The sequence below is a fragment of the Mobula hypostoma genome, chromosome 12 (genome assembly GCF_963921235.1).
Source record: "Mobula hypostoma chromosome 12, sMobHyp1.1, whole genome shotgun sequence".
In the NCBI taxonomy this organism is placed as follows: Eukaryota; Metazoa; Chordata; class Chondrichthyes; order Myliobatiformes; family Myliobatidae; genus Mobula; species Mobula hypostoma.
The window spans coordinates 42,974,154-42,993,304 of record NC_086108.1 but is presented as its reverse complement, the minus strand read 5'-3'; the positions used below and the strand labels follow the sequence as shown (position 1 = coordinate 42,993,304).

At 39.4% G+C, this 19,151-nt stretch overlaps 1 protein-coding gene across 4 annotated transcripts in view; it reads right to left on the bottom strand.

Annotated features, from left to right (window-relative positions):
- LOC134354731 (UDP-N-acetylglucosamine transporter-like) overlaps positions 1-19,151 on the bottom strand; it is a 70,651-nt gene that overhangs the window by 26,579 nt on the left and 24,921 nt on the right. For all 4 annotated transcript variants that reach the window (XM_063063916.1, XM_063063919.1, XM_063063917.1 and 1 more), the window contains exons 2-4: positions 7,272-7,475; positions 4,779-4,933; positions 3,688-3,810 (exon numbers count right to left, since the gene is read on the bottom strand). In XM_063063916.1, the coding sequence (XP_062919986.1) occupies positions 3,688-3,810; positions 4,779-4,933; positions 7,272-7,458 (465 nt within the window). In that variant the 5' untranslated portion in view covers positions 7,459-7,475. The remainder of the gene's footprint in view (positions 1-3,687; positions 3,811-4,778; positions 4,934-7,271; positions 7,476-19,151) is intronic.

The following is a 19,151-nucleotide window of genomic DNA, read 5'->3' as shown; positions in this document are numbered from 1 at the left end:
CAGAATGGACTGAACTGCTGATTGAGAAAAGGCAAAAGGTGAAGCGTGTTTTTCATGATAAACTGTTGGTGGTGCTCCGATGTGGCAGCTTTCTCAAACTCTGACCTTGAACACCAATCGGTCAAATGCTGTTTATTCTATTTACCTAGGGATCTCACCTCCATAATCCTGACCGCAATTTATATACCACCAGTGGCCGACTATAATCAAACACTTGAGATATTGTATAATGCAGTCTCCACACAAGAAATAGTCCATCTAGACACATTTCAAATCATAGATGGGACTTCAAACAGGCTTGTTTGAAGAAAACCCTGCCCAATTACCATCAGCAGACAACCTGTAGCATCAGAGGTCCCAACATTAAACCACTGGTATGTTAAGATAAGGAATGCCCACCATTCTATGCACAGTACTCATTTTGGTAAATCTGATCACTTGGCTATCCTTCTACCTACAACAGGCAGACACTCCCTCAGTACTGTCCGTGTGACACTCCCTCAGTACCGTCCCTCTGACAGTGAGACACTCCCTCAGTACTCTCCCTCAAAAAGGTCCAGAGATTAGGACACCTAGAGGGGGTCGTGGGAGGAAGAGGAACGGCAATGGATTGGGTTGTATTTAAGAACTCATCTGTGGATCTGAGTGAATAGACCATAGTTGTCACAGACTTTATTAAAACAGCTGCAGATGATTATGTCTCCATAAAATCATTGTCTTCACCAACCAGAAGGCAATGGATGAACCATGAGATCTGCAGTCTGCTGAGGACCAGTTCGGAGACATTTAAGTTTAATAACTGAGAAAGTTACAAGAGGTCCAGGACAATCTCCAGAAAGTAATCTCACAGTCAAAATGGCAATTCTGGACTGAGGTTGAATCACTGAAGGATGCTTGACAGTTGTGGCAGGGTTTGAATAGTATTACCCCTTATAAAGTTAAATCAGGCTACATAGTCGACAACAGGGCTTCGCTTTCAGATGAGCTTGGTGCCTTCTGCACTGTCTTTGACTGTCAAAAACATGAAGAAACTCCCACTGCGATTTCAGTCTGAGGCCAATGTGCAAGCAGTCTTCAGGAGGGTGACCCCATGAAAAGCATACATCTGATAGGGTACCTGGCCAAGTACAAAAGACCTGTGCGGAGTGTTCACTGAGATCTTTAACCTCTCACTTTGCCAGTCTGAGGTATCCACCTACCTCAAGCAGGCTTCAATAATACTGGGGCCTAAGGAGAATGTGGCAACCTGTCTCAATGACTATCATCCAGTAGCAATTATAACCACAGTGATGAAGGGTTTTGAGAGGTTGCTGATGAAACATACCAATTCCTGCCTGGGAAGTGACTTTGATCTGTTCCAATTTGCCTACCAGAGCAACAGGTCCACAGCAGATGCCATTTCATTGGCTCTTCACTCAACCCTTGAACATCTGTGCAACAAAGATGCATGCATCATGATACTTCCTTTAAAAATCGATTACGGCCAGGATTCAATACTATCAACCACTCAAAACTAATCAACAAGCTTCAAGACCTTGGTCTTAGTATCTAATTGCACAAGGAGGTATTATTTCCTCACTTGTAGACCCCAAGGCAGCTCAGATTGACAACATCTCCACAATTTTCATCAGCACAGGTGTAGCTGTGTGCTTAGCCCCGCTCTACTGGCTTTATAGTTATGACTGCGTGGCTAAGCACAGCTTCAATGCCATATTCAAGTTTGATGATGCCACTGTCATAGGCTGAATCAAAGATAGTGATGAATCAGCATACAGAAGGGAGATTGAAAACCTTGCTGAGTGGTGCCATAACAACAACCTCTTACTCAATGTCAGCAAGACCAAGGAGCTGATTATTGATTTCAGGCCGAGGAAACAAGATGTCCATGAACCAGTCCTCAATAAGGGATCAGAGGTAGAGAGGATCAGCAACTTTAAATTCCTGCGTGTTATTATTTTCGACAATCCTGGGCCTGGCACACAAATGCATTTATGAAGAAAGCACGGCAGTGCCTCCACTTCCTTTGGAGGTTGTGAAGATTTGGCATGACGTCTACAACTCTGGCAAACTTCTGTAGAGAATATATTGACTGGCTGCTTCACAACTGGTATGGAAACACCAATGTCCTTGAATGGAAAATCTTACAAAAAGCAGTGGATTAGACCCAGTCCATCACAAGTAAAGCCCTCCCCACTGCTGAGCACATCTACACAAAGCTTTTTCGCAGGAAAGCAGCGTCAGGAAGTGGGTACAGGAGCCTCAGGACTCACACAAGCAGGTTCAGGAACAGTTATGACACCTCAACCATCAAGCTGAACCAAAGGAGAAAACTTCACTTGCCCCATCATTGATTGATTATTTTATGGTTATTACTCTATTACAGATTTATTGAGTATGCCCATAAGAAAATGAATCTCAGAGTTGTAAATGGCCACATGCATTTTGATAATAAATTTACTTTAAACCTTTGTCAAGTGGGTATCTCACATCATCTTTTAGGATTTCTACTAACGAAGTAGCTATAGTTTAAATTATACTGCTAACATCCAGTACCAGTGAGCAGGAAAGATCAATGAAGGCAATTATATGAATGTCCCTCAAGGGAATGCAACAAGCGATGGATTTACCTAGCCACCCAACCTCCTGCATTTCCTCAGCCTATACATCCTGCAAACTTTCAGGGGGTAGACAGCATATAACAGAATACTTGTATGATGCCTGAGGTTCAATGTCTACCATAAAAAGAATGCTGATGTAACAGTTCCAGATATACCACACAGCTGATCAACTTGGATTGTTAGCAATATCCCCAAAAGACATTTAGTTCATGCGAAATGGCAACCAACTCTCACCCAGCTTTTACAATACTATTCAGTGACTTCTCACTTTGCATATGGTGACAACACAGACGAGTACAAAGATCAGTATAATATTTAACTTGTACCAGGAGTCTACATTCATTGGAAACTTGTAAATGATTGAGTCTTTAACCAAATATTTCAATGTCTTATTCCAGTGCTAAGATCCCCACCCAAAAAAAAGCAGTATTATATTCTAAAACATACAAAGGGAGACACTCAATCACATGTTGATATTCTGACATCTCCAGAAAAACTAAGTCTAGATCTAGTAGCAAAAATGGGCAAGAGTCATATTAAGAATTCTTGCCTGAAAGGATCCTTTAATAGTGGCATAGCTTCAGCCCATACAATCTCACCCAAACCCATTGAGTAGATTCATAATCTTGATGTGCAGCTCAAGATTATTTGACCTGCTCAAATAATCAGTACACACAAAAAAAAAAGAAAACCAAAGCTAAGTCACAAAGGTTTGGTATGCCATAAAAACTCAAAGCAAAGAAAGCTTTAGCTACAAACGTTTGTCGAATACCTCACATGAATTGTGCATGCATTCTAACCTATCTTCCAGTTCCATACAGTAAGAGTAAGCTTGAAACAAAATTAGCAGCTCTTCATAAAATTTCCATATACATAATATCTATGGTTTTAAGACAAATTCTTTATTGTATATCTGCATACCTTTTAAAATACATAAAATGAAATGCAGAGCATTAGACTGAAATGAAACAAATCCTTTGAAATTTGAATTGCCGCTGAAAGCTCATGCATACAAATTAAAATTTTATAATTATTTATAAATTAGAAAACCTTTTTTCATTACACATACCTGAACAAGTGTAACACCAGCCATTAATGTCAAAAGCGAGAGCCACTGATAAACACTCAAGTTTTTTCTAAGCATTGTCACAGAAAAGAAAGCTGTGGTGAGGACTTTAAGCTGATAAGTAACCTGTATAAGAGGAGGGGGGGAATATTATAACAGAGTTACTTAAAAGTATCCATAAATCCACTCTACATTTATATTCATTATTCAGATATGGCCATTCATCTTTTCGAAGACCCACATGTTGCCAAGTAAGCTTTACTGTATATGTATAGATAAATTAATTAGTCTATCTACAAATCATTTCCAAAAAAACTTCAGTTCCAATATTTGCCTATATGTCAACTGAGGGAACAATGCTTTTCTGTATCAAATCTATTCTGGACACAGGAAATAATGCAAAATTATACTAGATTTACATCAGTGCCTTCATTTAAGAATTCTCTTCTTCGTATTCAAATCACTGTGACTTCACCCTTCGACTTCATTCATCCCAAAATCCCTCAGATCCCTGAAATTTTTCAATTTTGTATCCTTGCACATCCCCAGTTTTAAGCTGCTTCATCACTGCTAGGCTATAAATAACCAAGATCTAAGTTCAGGAATTCTCTCCAGAAATCATTGCCCCTTTTCTCTTTCACCCTACTACTTTTCCTTTAATCCTCCCCACCTTCTTGGGAGGCCATCCTTAAACTTGGCTCTTATCTTCCCTAACATCTTATGCAGCAATGTCAAACGTCACTTCTTAATGAAGCACCTCAATATTTTACTAGGTTAAAAGTACTGTACAATCGCAAGTTGATAGTGCTGAATAGTAAATAACACACCTCTAAAATTCTGTTACTTGCCATGTCTTGCTAAAAAGTTTCAATTTGTTTCCATATTCAAATAGCTAACATGCAGTTAACTACCTTGCAATATAATTTTTATCTTGGAAAGATGCAGCCCATGAGAAATTTCAAAGAACAGTTAAAAAAAAGTAAAATATTTTCATCCACAAAGACATGCCTTTATACACTACCAAAATTCCTTAAGTTAGGGCTATAACAGGAGAAAAATTGTAGTGCCTGAAAACAAAAAAAAGACTATTATACCTGATAAGTAGCTGCATCTAAATTGGATAATGCTATATAAAGGAGATTGTTCTGAAGGGTGTATATTCCAGAAGGAATGGCAAGTTTTAATGTCTCCATTGGTTTGTTAATAATTTCAGCTTGTAATAATCTACGCAATTCTTGAATGCTATAACCTAAGAGAAAAATAAGCACAAAATTATAAAACTGCAGTTTACTGATCAAAATGTACAAATCTTAGCACTAGAAAATGGAAAATGAAAGTGATTAACTAAATTCAATTATGTGTTTATACAGCAGATGCTTTATTAGTTTTCCTTTCTTTGTTAAATTCATATTCTCATTTCTGAAACATGGATTACTTTTATCATTTTCCTTCAATTTACATATTAAAATAGTGAACAAATGGATAAAGTGTTGAGAGTAAAGGTTCCATCAAAGCAGAAAACATATGATGCCTTGAAAAAGTATTCAGCCCCAACCTTTTGTTCGTATAAGATGAGGGATTTTGATCAACTTAACTGAGAACTTTTATTTGTGAATCACATGCTCTTTTCACAGTAGAGACCCCCCAGCCAAAAAAAAACAGGGAAATAGTAAAGCATGAAAAACTAAACATTAAAAAAATGAAGTGTCAGTAGTTCAAAAATATTTATCCCCCTTTGCTCAGAACTGAGTTGAACCACCTCTCGCAGCTATTACAATAAGTAGTCTTTTTGGATAAGTCTCTCAACTTTGCACAATGTGATGGAGCAAAATTTGCATTTTTCTCCTGCTAAATTGCCCAAACTGTGCTAGGTTAGTTGACAAGCTGTGGCAGACAGCAATCTTGAAGTTTTACCAGAGATGTTCGATCGGGTTCTGACTAGGGCACTTAAGGACATAAAATTTTCTTCATTTGAAACCACTCCATGGTTGCTCTGGCAGCGTGCTTTGGGTTGTTGTTCTGCTGAAAGTGAACCTCCCCCCCCCAGTTTAAGCTTTCTGGTAGAGGTGAGCAGGTTTTCAATCCAGGATCTCTTAGTATTTTGCAGCATTTGTCTTCTCATTAACCCTGGCCAGATTTCCAGTCCCTACTGCTGAAAAGCATTCCCACAGCATGTTGCTACCTTCACCTGACTTTGCAGTAGGGATGGTTTTAACTAGCAGATGCACTGCTATCAGATCTACGCCACATGTACCACTTAATGTCAAAACCAACGAGTTCCACTTTAGTTTCATTTGACAAGACCTTCTTCCACATCTTTACAGCGTTTTCTAAATGATGCTTTTGCTTTGTTAGCCAGGGGACCTTCCTTGCCACTTTTTCCATAAATATCCATTTTGTGCAAGGCCTTGGAGACTGTGGAGCCATGAACTTCATTTCCCGTTGCAGCCATGGACTTCTGCAGCTCACGCAGAGTGACTGTTGGTGCCACAGCAGCCTCTCTTACATGTGCCATTCTCCAGCAACTAGTTTTGGAGGGGCTGCCTGACCTAGTCAGTGTGGCGATGGTTTCATATTTTTCCCCCCACTTCCACCATGTACTGCGCTGAGCTCAGAGGTATGTTAGTTCCTTTGAGAAAGACTTGTATGCTTGCTCAGATTTGCACCTCTCTAATATTATTTCCTTGACTTGTCTTGAATGCTCTTTTATCTTAAGTTGGCTTGGTCTGTTGAAATTCTACAGTATCGTTGGACCTTAGAGAGAAGGGGTATTTATTCCTATGAATTCATTGAAGACGGCGATGCTCCAATTTTCTACATCAACAACTTGGGTGAGTTGGTAAGGTAATAAACAGTATTGTACCTGAGGAAAGTTGGTGTGGTAATTACAAAGGGGATGAACACTGTTTTGGCCTCACAATTTTGGTTTTTAATTTTTAGTTGCTGACATGTTTTGGAATCTCTTTTGATTTGACATTATGCACAATGTTTTATAGATTAACTCAAAAAACCCTACTTCAACATATTTTAAATTCAGAAAATGAGCCAGTAAAATGTGAAAATAGTCATGAGGGCTGAATACTTTTTCAAAGCACTATATAAATGAGTAGAGTTCACAGCTTTCACCGTCTAGAATTGGCAATTCAAGTGGAATTTTTTTTATATTCACTCTGCTCTCCTAAAACCTATTTATTGGGATAGCTGACATTCAGTTAAAGAAAGCCATTTACTTTGAAAGTTTGCATCACAACCAAGAGAAAGTCTGCAGATACTAGAAACCCAAGCCGCGCGCACACACGCGTATACACACACACAAAAAAAAACAAAATGCTGGAAGAACTCAGCAGGCCAGGCAGCATCTTGGAAAAGGACACTGATGAAGGGTCTCAGCCCCAAACGTTGACTGTTTACTCTTTTCCATAGATGTTGCCTGGCCTGCTGAGTTCCTCCAGCACGTTGTGTGCGTTGCTTTCAAAATCACATCAGCATTTACAAATGACATTCCATTATGTCATCTCATTCACAATGGTTAAATAAAGATTTCTCACAACTTTAAACAAGAGAGGATTCTAAAGTAGTGTACATACTAGCATCTTTAAAAACTAATAGAAGACATGCTGCAATCTTCATCATCTCAGCAATGACCACTGCAGTTGAAGCTAGGTAACGGGGTCCTTCTTCTTTGAAAGTCCGTGAGTAACGCATAGTCAAAACAAGACTGGTTGTCTGAAATACTAAAACTCCCAGCGAAATATATTTCAAATTGCACTCCATATTTTATTCTCACTTTCCTGCAAAGTTAAAAAGAAACATATTTCAATTGATGTTTAGCTTTGGACTTGAGTTCTTAACAGAAAATCTTTCCAATATGTTTAGATACTAATATTAAAGATCTCAAAGTAAACCAGAAAGAGTAAATAAGGTTAGTGCAGCTAAGGAAGGGCATTTGGTCAAACATGTCCTAATTTAAATCTTCAATTTCACTGCAGGGATATCTAAATGATATCCGGCTGGACATCTATTTATTTAAATATGTTTTAAGTCAGAGATGCAGGGAGAAAACTCAGTACTCTGACTATTGGACTGTTACTATGATTGAAAGTTTCTCCTATTATATTCTGCAAATATCCAGACCTGCCTCTCAGTTTTTTTTTTGCACTACCTTACTTCCCATTTTTCTATTTTCTATTTATGATTTATAATTTAAATTTTAATATTTACTAATTTTAACTATTTTAAATATTTATAATATTTAATATTTGTAATCCAGGGAGTGTGAAGCGCAGAATCAAATATCGCTGTGATGATTGTACCAATTGTTTGGCGACTATAAAGTATAAAGTATTACCTGTTAAAAGCAAAATCCTGCAGTTCTCAGGGTATATAACACTCCTTTGACCATGCAACTTTCAAACTTCCAGTCCAGTACATGCATCCATTAGCCAGACTGCAGTGTTATAAAGTAACTATCAAGTTGTAAAAATAAATACAAATGCTGCAAGCATTCAGATCAAGCAGCAGCTACAGAAAGAGAAACATTTACATTTCAGGTAGATTACCTTTCATTAGTTGTACTGCATTGTTTTGTCTTTGATGATCACGTGACAAATGGATACAAAGTGAGATTCCGAGAATTTTAAATCATTTGCTGATATATTTACAGGTAAATTAATATGAAGCACTTTTTAAATTCATATTGTCTTCAGGTTTGTGCTTTTTAAAAATAAATCAAGGTTTGGGAAATTGACTTAACATTTATTAATGGTGATGCCACAGTACTTTGTTGCTCTGAAGGAAGCTGTCATTTAGAGCTTTGGCAAGTTTTTTTTTCCCTTGATGCCTGTTCCTGTAAAGGAACCAGTGTAAGAAAATAATTTGTATCCAACAAAAATGAAAAGAAACATTTCACTTACTTTCTTAAAACATTAAGCAAAATACGAAATAAAAATTAGAATAGTGGTAAAGCCTGAAACAGAATGAAATATTTAGAAATTGCGCATACATTTAAATGCAAGGAAATTATATATAAAGTCAGCCTTTTGTTGGTTAGGACCAGACAGGGGTGCAGTGCTGCTGGAGCTCACCGGAGCCCCGCTCCAGCACCTCTGTAAAAAAAAGTCAAAATAAACAGGCGGGGAATTTAACAGCGACCGCATATTAAATAGAGGGAATTTTACAGAAGCGGGGGTTGGGGAGAGGGGATGGAGGCTGGTGGGGAAAATACCACTAATAATATTAGGATATTCGATCGTTTTTAGTGAAATCCTGGAGCTGTGACTGTTTTGTGAAATTCCTGCTTGCTCGACCCATTGCCCCAGCATACACTGCTGTAGCCTCCCGCCATTTCACAGATCCTCAGTCTCTCTCCAGCACTCATTGTTTGAGCATCATTCGCCGAGAAAATAAAAATCTTAGATCCTTTGAAAAGTGGCATGTTGCTTGCCGAAGTGGGCCGTAAGTTGGTAGGAAAGAACTGAGCATTCGCACAATAAAGCAGAAAGAAGCCGAAATTCGTGGAAGTGTTAGTGCTACCCAGACAACAGCAAAAATGGTCTCTCTGGTTCATGATAAAGTGCTTGCAAAGACTGAGAAAGCATTAAGCTAGAGGACATATCACATAAGCATACCCCTGTTCATGGCAAAATTATGCGTGAAAAAGCACTTAGCCTCTATGAGCACTACTGTGAGGGGGTTGAGAAGAGCGAGAGGAAGGAGTTTAAGGCTAGTAAGGGATGGCTGGCTAGCTATGTAAAGCGCTACAGCCTCAAGAACTTAAAGATCACGGGAGAATCGGTATGGCAGATGTACCAAGTTTCCTATTATGGAGCCAATCAAAGTACACGCTTGAAGTCTCTCTGAAAAATAATTGTTGATCACAAACTATCAAAAGCTCACACTGCTGCTCTAAGTGTTGAAAATATAGCTAGTGAAGATGCTCTTGGAAAATTATGTGACACCATGAATGCTTCACATCCAAAGGCAACTTGGTAAATTTTTTGTTCTGCATATTATTTAGCTCAGAATGACAGACTCTGATCACTTTGGGTTATTGGAACTTCTAAAAAAAAAGGTATTGACATTGGAATTGGACTGCATTCCCGCACTAGTGCTACACAGATAATTAATCACATAGCCGTTAATATGAAAAAGAAAATTTGCCAGCATATCAAGCAGATAAATGGCAAGTTTTCTGTTCTCACTGATGAATCAACAAGCCTGAGCATTAAGACCACCCTAATAGTTTATTTGAAATGTTAAAGTGATAAGGAAGGTGATCCCCATTTTATGTTTTCAGATCTAATTGAACTGCCTGATCAGAAAGCTGCAACTATTGCTAAGCATCTATTGAACTGTCTCAATAACCATGGGTTTGATGACTCTTACCTGAAACAGAACCTTGTAGCATTTGCTAGTGATGGGGCGAGCGTAATGCTTGGTGTCAAATCTGGTGTTGCTACAATTCTCAAGGAACATTACCCTGATGTGATAATTTGGCACTGTCTTAATCACAGATTAGAACTTGCAGTAGGTGATTCGGTGAGAGAAGGTCATGGACTAAATCATTTTCAATCATTTATGGACAAATTGTACTCTGTTTATAGTAGATCACCTCTAAATCAAAAGGAATTGTCTGAATAGGCCTCTCAACTAGAACAACAAATTTGCAAAATAGGCCGTGTTCTGGGCACCAGGTGGGTAGCTAGCTCGTTTTGAACAGTTTCAGCAGAGTGGCAAAATTATGAAGCACTGTATTTTCATTTTGAAAAAGCAATGAAGGATGAAACAAGATCTGGGAGTGACAGAAAAACCTATGAAGATCTGTTGAAAAGACTCTCTTCAAAACAGATTCTATTGGACTTAGCTCTAATGTATGACACGTTGTATGAACTTGGTTTATTGTCAGAGTGTTTACAGAAGTGCACTACTACGATTGTTTATGTAGACAAACTGATCCAATGGAGCATAAGATCACTGCATGGACTGAAAGAGCAACCTGGTACAAAAATTAGAAGCTCAAGAGGCAGTTGAAAAGGGGAAGTTTGGAGAAATTACCTTAACAAGTAACAACAAAATTGTCTCCATTAATTATCTACAGTTTCTTACTAGTCTTATAAACAATTTGCAGCACCATATGTTCATGGCAACATCCTTGAAAGGTTCTCAAACTTCTAAACCTCAAAGTATGTATGAATCCCTGCTAAATGAAATGTGTGTCCTTGATAAAAATATCTGCCCTGCTGAAATATCGCCTAATTATGGAGAAGCTGCAATATCATCTCTCATAAGAGGGTTAAGCTTTCTTCTTCCTCTGTAATAAATGCCTTCAGAGATTATGTGGAGGATTGTGGATACCGGATCCCCCAAGATTTACCCCCATTACTGAGCTGTTCACAAGTTATTCCTATCAGTACCGCCAAGTGTGAGGAAGGATTCAGTCACATGAACTTGATAACAACAACACGCTCAAGAATTCTCATAAGTCATGTATCAGCACTTACGTTTGTTAAACTACATGGACCTTCTGTAGTTCACATCATGGCTGCGGAACCACAGAGCAGCAGGTGACACCAGGACAAGAGTTGCTTCAGATTCACGAACACATATTACGCCTGACCCTTTGTGGAGATTGTGAAACTTCTCATTGGTGGCATTTGGTAAGTAGGTAATTACTTTTAAATTGGTAAAATACATGATTACCGTCTTTTTCTTTACTTGCTTGGTAATTATATTTTATGATAATTAGTGAGTGCAACTGTGCAATACTTATTAAATTAAGTATTATATGTTTTATTGTACCAGTTATACACTGTAATGTAGTGATAGGCTATAATCTTGTTAATATCTTAGCTATCACTATATTTCTGTGGAGCTCTGCAATTCATATATTTGTTTCATCTTGGTTTAGTGTTTGACATTACAAGAAGCCCTATTCATAAAAGAATGGGGAAAAGAAGTTGCGCAGTACATGAAATGAGCAGGTACACAAATTGGGTATATATATAAAAAAATGTGAGTGAGAGTGTCAGAGTGTGAGAGTGTGTGAGAGAGAGATCTACACCTTCCATAGTCACTATTAGTTGTTAATTTTTTTTGTCAACTGTTCTAATTATTCTAATATACAGTCAACATTTGTTTTAATATGTTATAAATACTAGATGTTAAATACATTACAGGTATATATGAAAAAAATAAAGCTATTTCAAAGCTCTGAATAGGATAATTTAATTTATAATACATTTATAAATCCTGGTGTCTGATGCAAACGTGAGTTTTTGAATAACTAGTTGCAACTTGGATAAACATAATTGAAGATCACCTCTTTTCACAACATGAAGACAATTGTGAGCTTTTGGTAGCAGACGAAGAGCTTGACTAAAACCACATTCAACTGGATAAGAGGTGGGAAATCCAACTAAAAACAAATCAGTTTTCTCCCAGACTCTGTAAACTTAATTTGAATATCACAAGTTACCCAGAAATTTTACTTGCTGCATTTGAGTTTTGCTTGAGCTGTTATATCACTCTGCAGCTCAATAAGACTTTCTTGCAACGTAGTGTCAACATTATACACATTCACCCTAAATGAATCTACCAACAATCTGGAATATGCAATTCCAGCAGGAATCGGAACCAAAATTCCATATTAGTGTGGAGTTGTTTCAAATGAAATCATTTCCAACTCAGAATCAATAAAGTACTTATTATTATTATAATACTACAATCAGATCATCATCTTGCAATTCTACTTTAAGAGTGGCCAGTGAAGGAAATTGCATAAACTCAGAACTTCCAATATTGCTGCTGAAAAGTGAGTTTTCCCAGGAAAGCAGTAATACCCTTGCTGCGTGATATGAGATTGTAGTTTTTTTTCTTGTAACTGTTTCATGACTCTGACTGGTAAAATGTCAGACTTTGCAGTGACAATTTTTTCTCCAAGCTGCTTATCACTTAGAAATGCTGCAATACTATACCAAAGTACAACAAAGCAATGAAGACAATTATCTTTTGATAATCTTCGGACATCCGTATGCATTAGTAGTGTTGTATATTTAATATTTCAGTAATATCTAAGCAATAGTGCTAACATATTCACGAGGAAATCTGCAGATGCTGGAAATTCAAGCAACACACACAAAATGCTGGTGGAACGCAGCAGGCCAGGCAGCATCTATAGGAATAAGTACAGTCGACGTCTCAGGCTGAGACGTCGACTGTACTTATTCCTGTAGATGCTGCCTGGCCTGCTGTGTTCCACCAGCATTTTGTGTGAGTGCTGTTACGTACCCCGTAACTGGGTTGCCAAACCAGCAGAAATGGATCACTCAGTTGGAGTCTGGATTACTAGAACTAAGAAGGTTTTATTAAAGAAACAAGCAACACAGTACTCTAATCAAAAGGATAATGAATGCAACAGTTCAGCAATGATAAACATACATGTACACAGAATTCAGATAACAGGATCAATCAAGCTCTATCGTTGTCTAGGGGTAAATGACCAGTTTCAATGTGACGCAAAGTTCAGTTCAATTTAGTTCAGTTCAGTTCGCAGTAATCGCTGCCGTGGCGATGGACAGTGGGGGGGAGGAGAGAGAGAGCAAAACGAATGAATATTCAAGGCTTCCACACAGATCTTCACAGTCAGCTTTCGGGCGAGTCCTTTGTGATGTCATCTGAGGTAACCGACCGTGACCCCTCCATTTCCAGATACGATCATTTCCCTGCGGTGAACCTGGCACCCAGGCAAGGGTGGACACACACCAGGTTCCCGCCAATCGTGCCTTTCCACCCTGTGCGTCTATGGCCCAGTACTTCCCACTGACTTGTGAGAGACGCACCGCTTCCAGGGTCTTGTTACCTCGGGTGTCGTGTGTGTGCTGCCTTAGCGAACCTGTCCCTTTTTATCCCCCTGCTGGGGTATCACCTGTGCATCACTTCAAACAGTTCAGGGTTCAAGGGGGAAGCCGATCTTGACAGCTCTCCTTCCCCTTCATTAACATCTCCAAATGCTGCTCCATTGTTTTCCTTATCTCCCTCTCTCCTGAAGACAGGTGGCAGACCAACTGCTGATCCCACTGGTGCCAGCACAGGACAGCTACATCTTAATCTATGTGTATTCTTGTCACCGTGCTAACATATTGTTTGATTAAGCTTACTTTGTTGTTTACATAATGCATTGTGAGTTATATGTAAAAGTACATGAAAGGCATACATCATCAAGCCACATCATAACAGTGTGCTTTGCTTAAAGCATAAAAAAAGTACATGCACGTCCTGGTCTCCCCATGCTTTTCTTTCAATTAGTTTTACGTCTTGGAGTTACAAAACATAAGTGATGATGAGGAAGTTTTAAGCAAATTCAAGTCAACTACCTACCTGCAGAAGTGCAGCAAATGTTAGAATTTTAAAAAGTGATTGATAATCATAAATTTAAAATGGCAAAAATGGAAACATAGACACATTCAATTGCATAACAAATAGTTGGATATTGTATACTGAGCAAATGGAGCAGTATTTTGAAGCAAATGAAATAGCCAATAAGAAATAACTGCCAGTTTTGCACACTGCATTGGGTGGAAGAACATAGTTTGCTTAGAAGTTTAACTGCTCAACCAAAGCAGCTGAAATGAGCTTCATGAAAGTAATGTAGGAACACCCTACAACTGAAGCCATTGTTAGGTTCAGAATGCTTCGTGTTTCATCAACAGAATCAAAAGGAAGGGAGGTCCATTTTAGCGTATGTGGCTGAATTGAATAGATTGTCTGAGCATTGTCAGTTTAGTGATAGTGTTCCCCGCTTTACAAACGTTTGCTTTACGCACCTCACTTTACGCACTTCACTTTTACGAAAGACCTACATTAGTACCTGTTTTCACTAACCGAAAGAGGATTTTCACTTTTATGAAAAAAGACGCCCGCTTTAAACTTGTGTTTACCCCGAGAAAGACCACCATGACCGTGAAGCCTCACGCGGGCAGGTGTGTGCGCATGCATGTATATGCTGCTTTTTTTCTACAAATCGGTTTTGGCTAAATCTTCCCGATTCTGTTAAGTGAAACTACACCGTACATACATTATTTCTACTTTATATAGGCTATGCATTTATCATATCATTCCTGCTTTTACTATATGTTAGTGTTATTTTAGGTTTTATGTGCTATTTGGTATGATTTGGCAGGTTATTTTTTGGGTCTGGGAACACTCAAAAAATTTTCCTATATAAATTAATGGTAATTGCTTCTTCGCTTTACGCCATTTCCGCTTACGAACGGTTTCATAGGAACGCTCTACTTTTGGATAGTGGGGGTAACCTGTACTAAGAAATCATAGTTTGTGGAATCCCACAAGAAAGCATTAAATGGCTCCTATTTTAAAGAGGTACAACTTACATTTTAAACTACTTAACTATTAATTATTTATGGGTCTATTACTATTTACTATTTATGGTGCAACTGTAACAAAAATCAATTTCCCCCGGGATCAATAAAGTATGACTATGACTATGACTATGAAAAAAGCAATGGAAACAGCAGGCAGATGCAATTGAGTTACAGTCAGGAACGAAAGTGAGCGTGAACAAAATTGCAACATCTAAACAGAAACTTGCCTGGCCAAACAAAAATAAATAGACTGAACAGGGAAGAGAAAAGGATAAAAAGTTTCATTGAACTTTCAAAAAGAGCACTAATCTGCATGATGTTGATGAAAAATCTGATGAGGGTGATGCAGGATTGTCAAAAGTACATGCTTGTACAGGTCTCCAAGTTTTTCTTTCAATTAGTTTTGTGTTTTGGATTTACAAAACATAAGTAGCCATTCAAGGTCTTCTTCATTTGCAGCCATCATGTCATGTTTTAAGTATTACAATACACACAGGTCAGTGAAAAGCAAAGAGAACCAGCCTCTTGCTGTACAGTCAGTATTAGCCTTGATGTAGACAACCCTGCCCAATCTGCAGTTTGTGATTTGGGGATGTGGAGCAGGGTCCTGTGGGCTCCCCTGCAGAGTGTGAATGGTAATCAAGCAGGGGCAGAGATAACGATTGATGTGCCGCACCAAACCCCTCTCCCCCCCACCCCGCTCATGAGTATGTGAGCACGCACACACAAACACAAAGCTGTTTGCTGCTTCATTTGCATCATCTAGCATATTTTCCCATTCATTTCATTAAAGGTTTCAAATAAATTACATATTACTTTTTTATTTTTATATTTTACTAATATTTCTTTAAAACAGTAAACTTATCATGGCCCATTCAGATACTCCAGTGGCCGCCAGTTTCTTGTACTTTTATTGTGGTCCCTACAAACAGACATGGCCCTGGGGAGGGGGGGGGCAAATAGCCCCCATTGAGAACCACTGTCCTAATTCACTATAACCAAACAGCTTGCATATGACAATAATGAAATTACATTGTCGTCAAAAAAATTATTTCATTAATGCCCTTCAAGGTAGAATATCTGCTGTCCTTGCCAATTCCATACTATGGGTTTCAGCAGACAGATTCTTGATTCAATTTCCCTTCCAAATGGCCCTTTGAACACATAGTTCAGAGACGTTAAGAGTTGGGCATTAAATGGCATCTCTACCTGCAACAAATACACCCATGAAAATAAACCCTTTCTGAATCTTAAATAACTGTCTTAATGAGACTGTTTGCTCTCCTAAACACATGTATAGAACACCCTTGCTTGATATTACATCAGGAGACAGACCTCATCCAAATAGAAATATAGAAAACATACAGCACAATACAGGCCCTTCGACCCACAGAGTTGTGCCAAACATGTCCCTACCTTAGAAATTACTAGGCTTACCTATAGCCCCCTATTTTACTAAGTTCCATGTACCTATCTAAAAGTCTCTTAAAAGATCCTATCGTATCCGCCTCCACCACCATTTCTGCAGCCCATTCCACGCACTCACTGCTCTTCGAGTAAAAAAAACTTACCCCTGACATCTACTCTGTACCTACTCCCCAGCACCTGAAACCTGTGTCCTCTTGTGGCAACCATTTTCAACATCTCCCTTAGTCAAGCTATTGTCCCCAGATGCTTCAGAACCTCCACAATCACCCCTGTAGCAAAGAAATCAGTTGTAGCCTGTCTGAGTGATTACCGACCCGTTGCCCTGACCCCCATAGTGATGAAATGTTTTGAACAGCTTGTCAAGCCTCATATCACAGCCAGCCTCCCCTCATCACTGGATCCTCTACAGTATGCTTATCATCCAAATCGCTCTACGGAGGACGCAATATCCACCACACTGCACACAGTTCTCTCTCACTTGAACAACAAAGACACTTATGCCAGAATCCTGCACATTGATTTCAGTTCAGCGTTCAATACCATCATCCCGCAGAGACTAGTGTAGAAACTGTCGCTGCTTGGCCTTAGCACTGCCATGTGTCGCTGGATTCTGGATTTCTTGACAGAGAGACCACAGTCAGTCCGAGTTGGCAGGAACATCTCTGACTCCATCACACTGAGCACTGGATCCCCACGAGGCTGTGTGCTTAGCCCATTGCTGTTTACACTGCTAACACATGACTGTGCAGCCAGATTCAAGGAGAACCTGATCATTAAATTTGCAGATGATACCACAGTGGTGGGGCTCATCAGCAAAAATGATGAAACTATGTACAGGGAGGAGGTCAAACACCTAGAGAGCTGGTGCAGGGATAACAACTTGATGCTTAATGTCACCAAAAACAAGGAGATGATCGTCGATTTCAGACGGTCTCAGCTTGAGCACACACCCCTCAGCATCAGCGGCTCCACAGTGGAGAGAGTGGAAAACATCAAGTTCCTTGGGGTGCAGATCTCGGACAATCTCACCTGGTCCAGGAACACCACTGGGATTGTGAAATAGGCCCAGCAGAGATTGCACTTTCTGAGAAAGCTTAAACAAGCATCACTCCCCACTAACGTCTTAACTACATTCTACAGAGGCGTGGTTGAGAGTGTGCTGACCTTTTGCATCACAACCTGGTACTCCAGCTGCAGTGCTGTCGACAAAAAATCCTTGCAGAGGGTGATTAGGGGAGCAGGGAAGGTTACTGGGATCTCCTACCTTCTGTCCAAGACCTCTTTCAGAGTCGATGCCTCCAAAAGACACGGTACATCATTAAAGACCCCTCACACCCTCTCCATGAACTGGTTGTCCTTCTGCCATCAGGCAAACGTTACAGGAGCATCAAAACTAAAACCACAAGGCTACTAAACAGCTTCCTCCCACAGGCAGTCAGACTGCTAAATTGCTGCTCCACCTGACTCTGCTTTGGACACTTTTAACTTGCACTGGGCACTTATAAATGATCTTAACTGACATGTGGCTGTTGTGTTTTACTATTTATTGTTATGTTTATTATTTAGTGTTGCGTTTGTTATGTTATGATTGCACTGCCCCTGAGAAACACAGTCTTATTCTGCCCTGCAGAGCTGATGTATGGTTAGAATGACAATAAAGTTTTTTGAATCTTTTTGAATCTTTTGAATTTCAGCCCTGGGAAAAAGCCTCTGACTATCCACATGATCAGTGCCTCTCATCATCTTATACACCTCTATCAGGTCACCTCTCATCCTCTGCCGCTCCAAGGAGAAAAGGCCGAATTCACTCAACCTGTTCTCATAAGGCATGCTCCCCGCAACATCCTCATAAATCTCCTCTGCACCCTTTCTACGGCTTCCACATCCTTTCTGTAGTGAGGTGACCAGAACTGCGCACAGTACTCCAAGTGTGGTCTGACCAGGGTCCTATATAGCTGCAACATTACCTCTCGGCTCCTAAATCCAATTCCACGATTGATGAAGGCCAATATACCGTACGCCATCTTAACCACAGAGTCAACCTGTGTAGCTGCTTTGAGTGTCCTATGGACTCAGACCCTAAGATCCCTCTGATCCTCCACACTGCCAAGAGTCTTACCATTAATACTATATTCTGCCATCATATTTGACTTACCAAAATGAACCACTTCACACTTATCTGGGTTGAACTCCATCTGCCACTCCTCAGCCCAGTTTTGTATCCTATCAATGTCCCGCTGTAACCTCTGACAGCCCTCCACACTATCCACAACACCTCCAATCTTTGTGTCATCAGCAAACTTACTAACCCATCCCTCCACTTCCTCATCCAGGTCATTTATACAAATCACGAAGAGTAAGGGTCCCAGAACAGATCCCTGAGGCACTCCACTGGTGACAATAATTACAATAAACTTACACTGCTCTGACTTGAAATACAACCTAGACCAAAACTGCATAGAATGTTAGAGATGTAACTTTAACAAAGCCTCCGATAATTGCAGAAAGATTTACCCACTTTTCAATTCCCTGCTTTTATATTTAAGACACTGTTGCCATAGTTCAGACCACAGAAAGCGAGATAATTTGTTTAAGAAAAAGCTTATTGCTTCCTACATTACCTAACATTTTACAAGGAAGCTCTGTAAAAGCATATCCAAG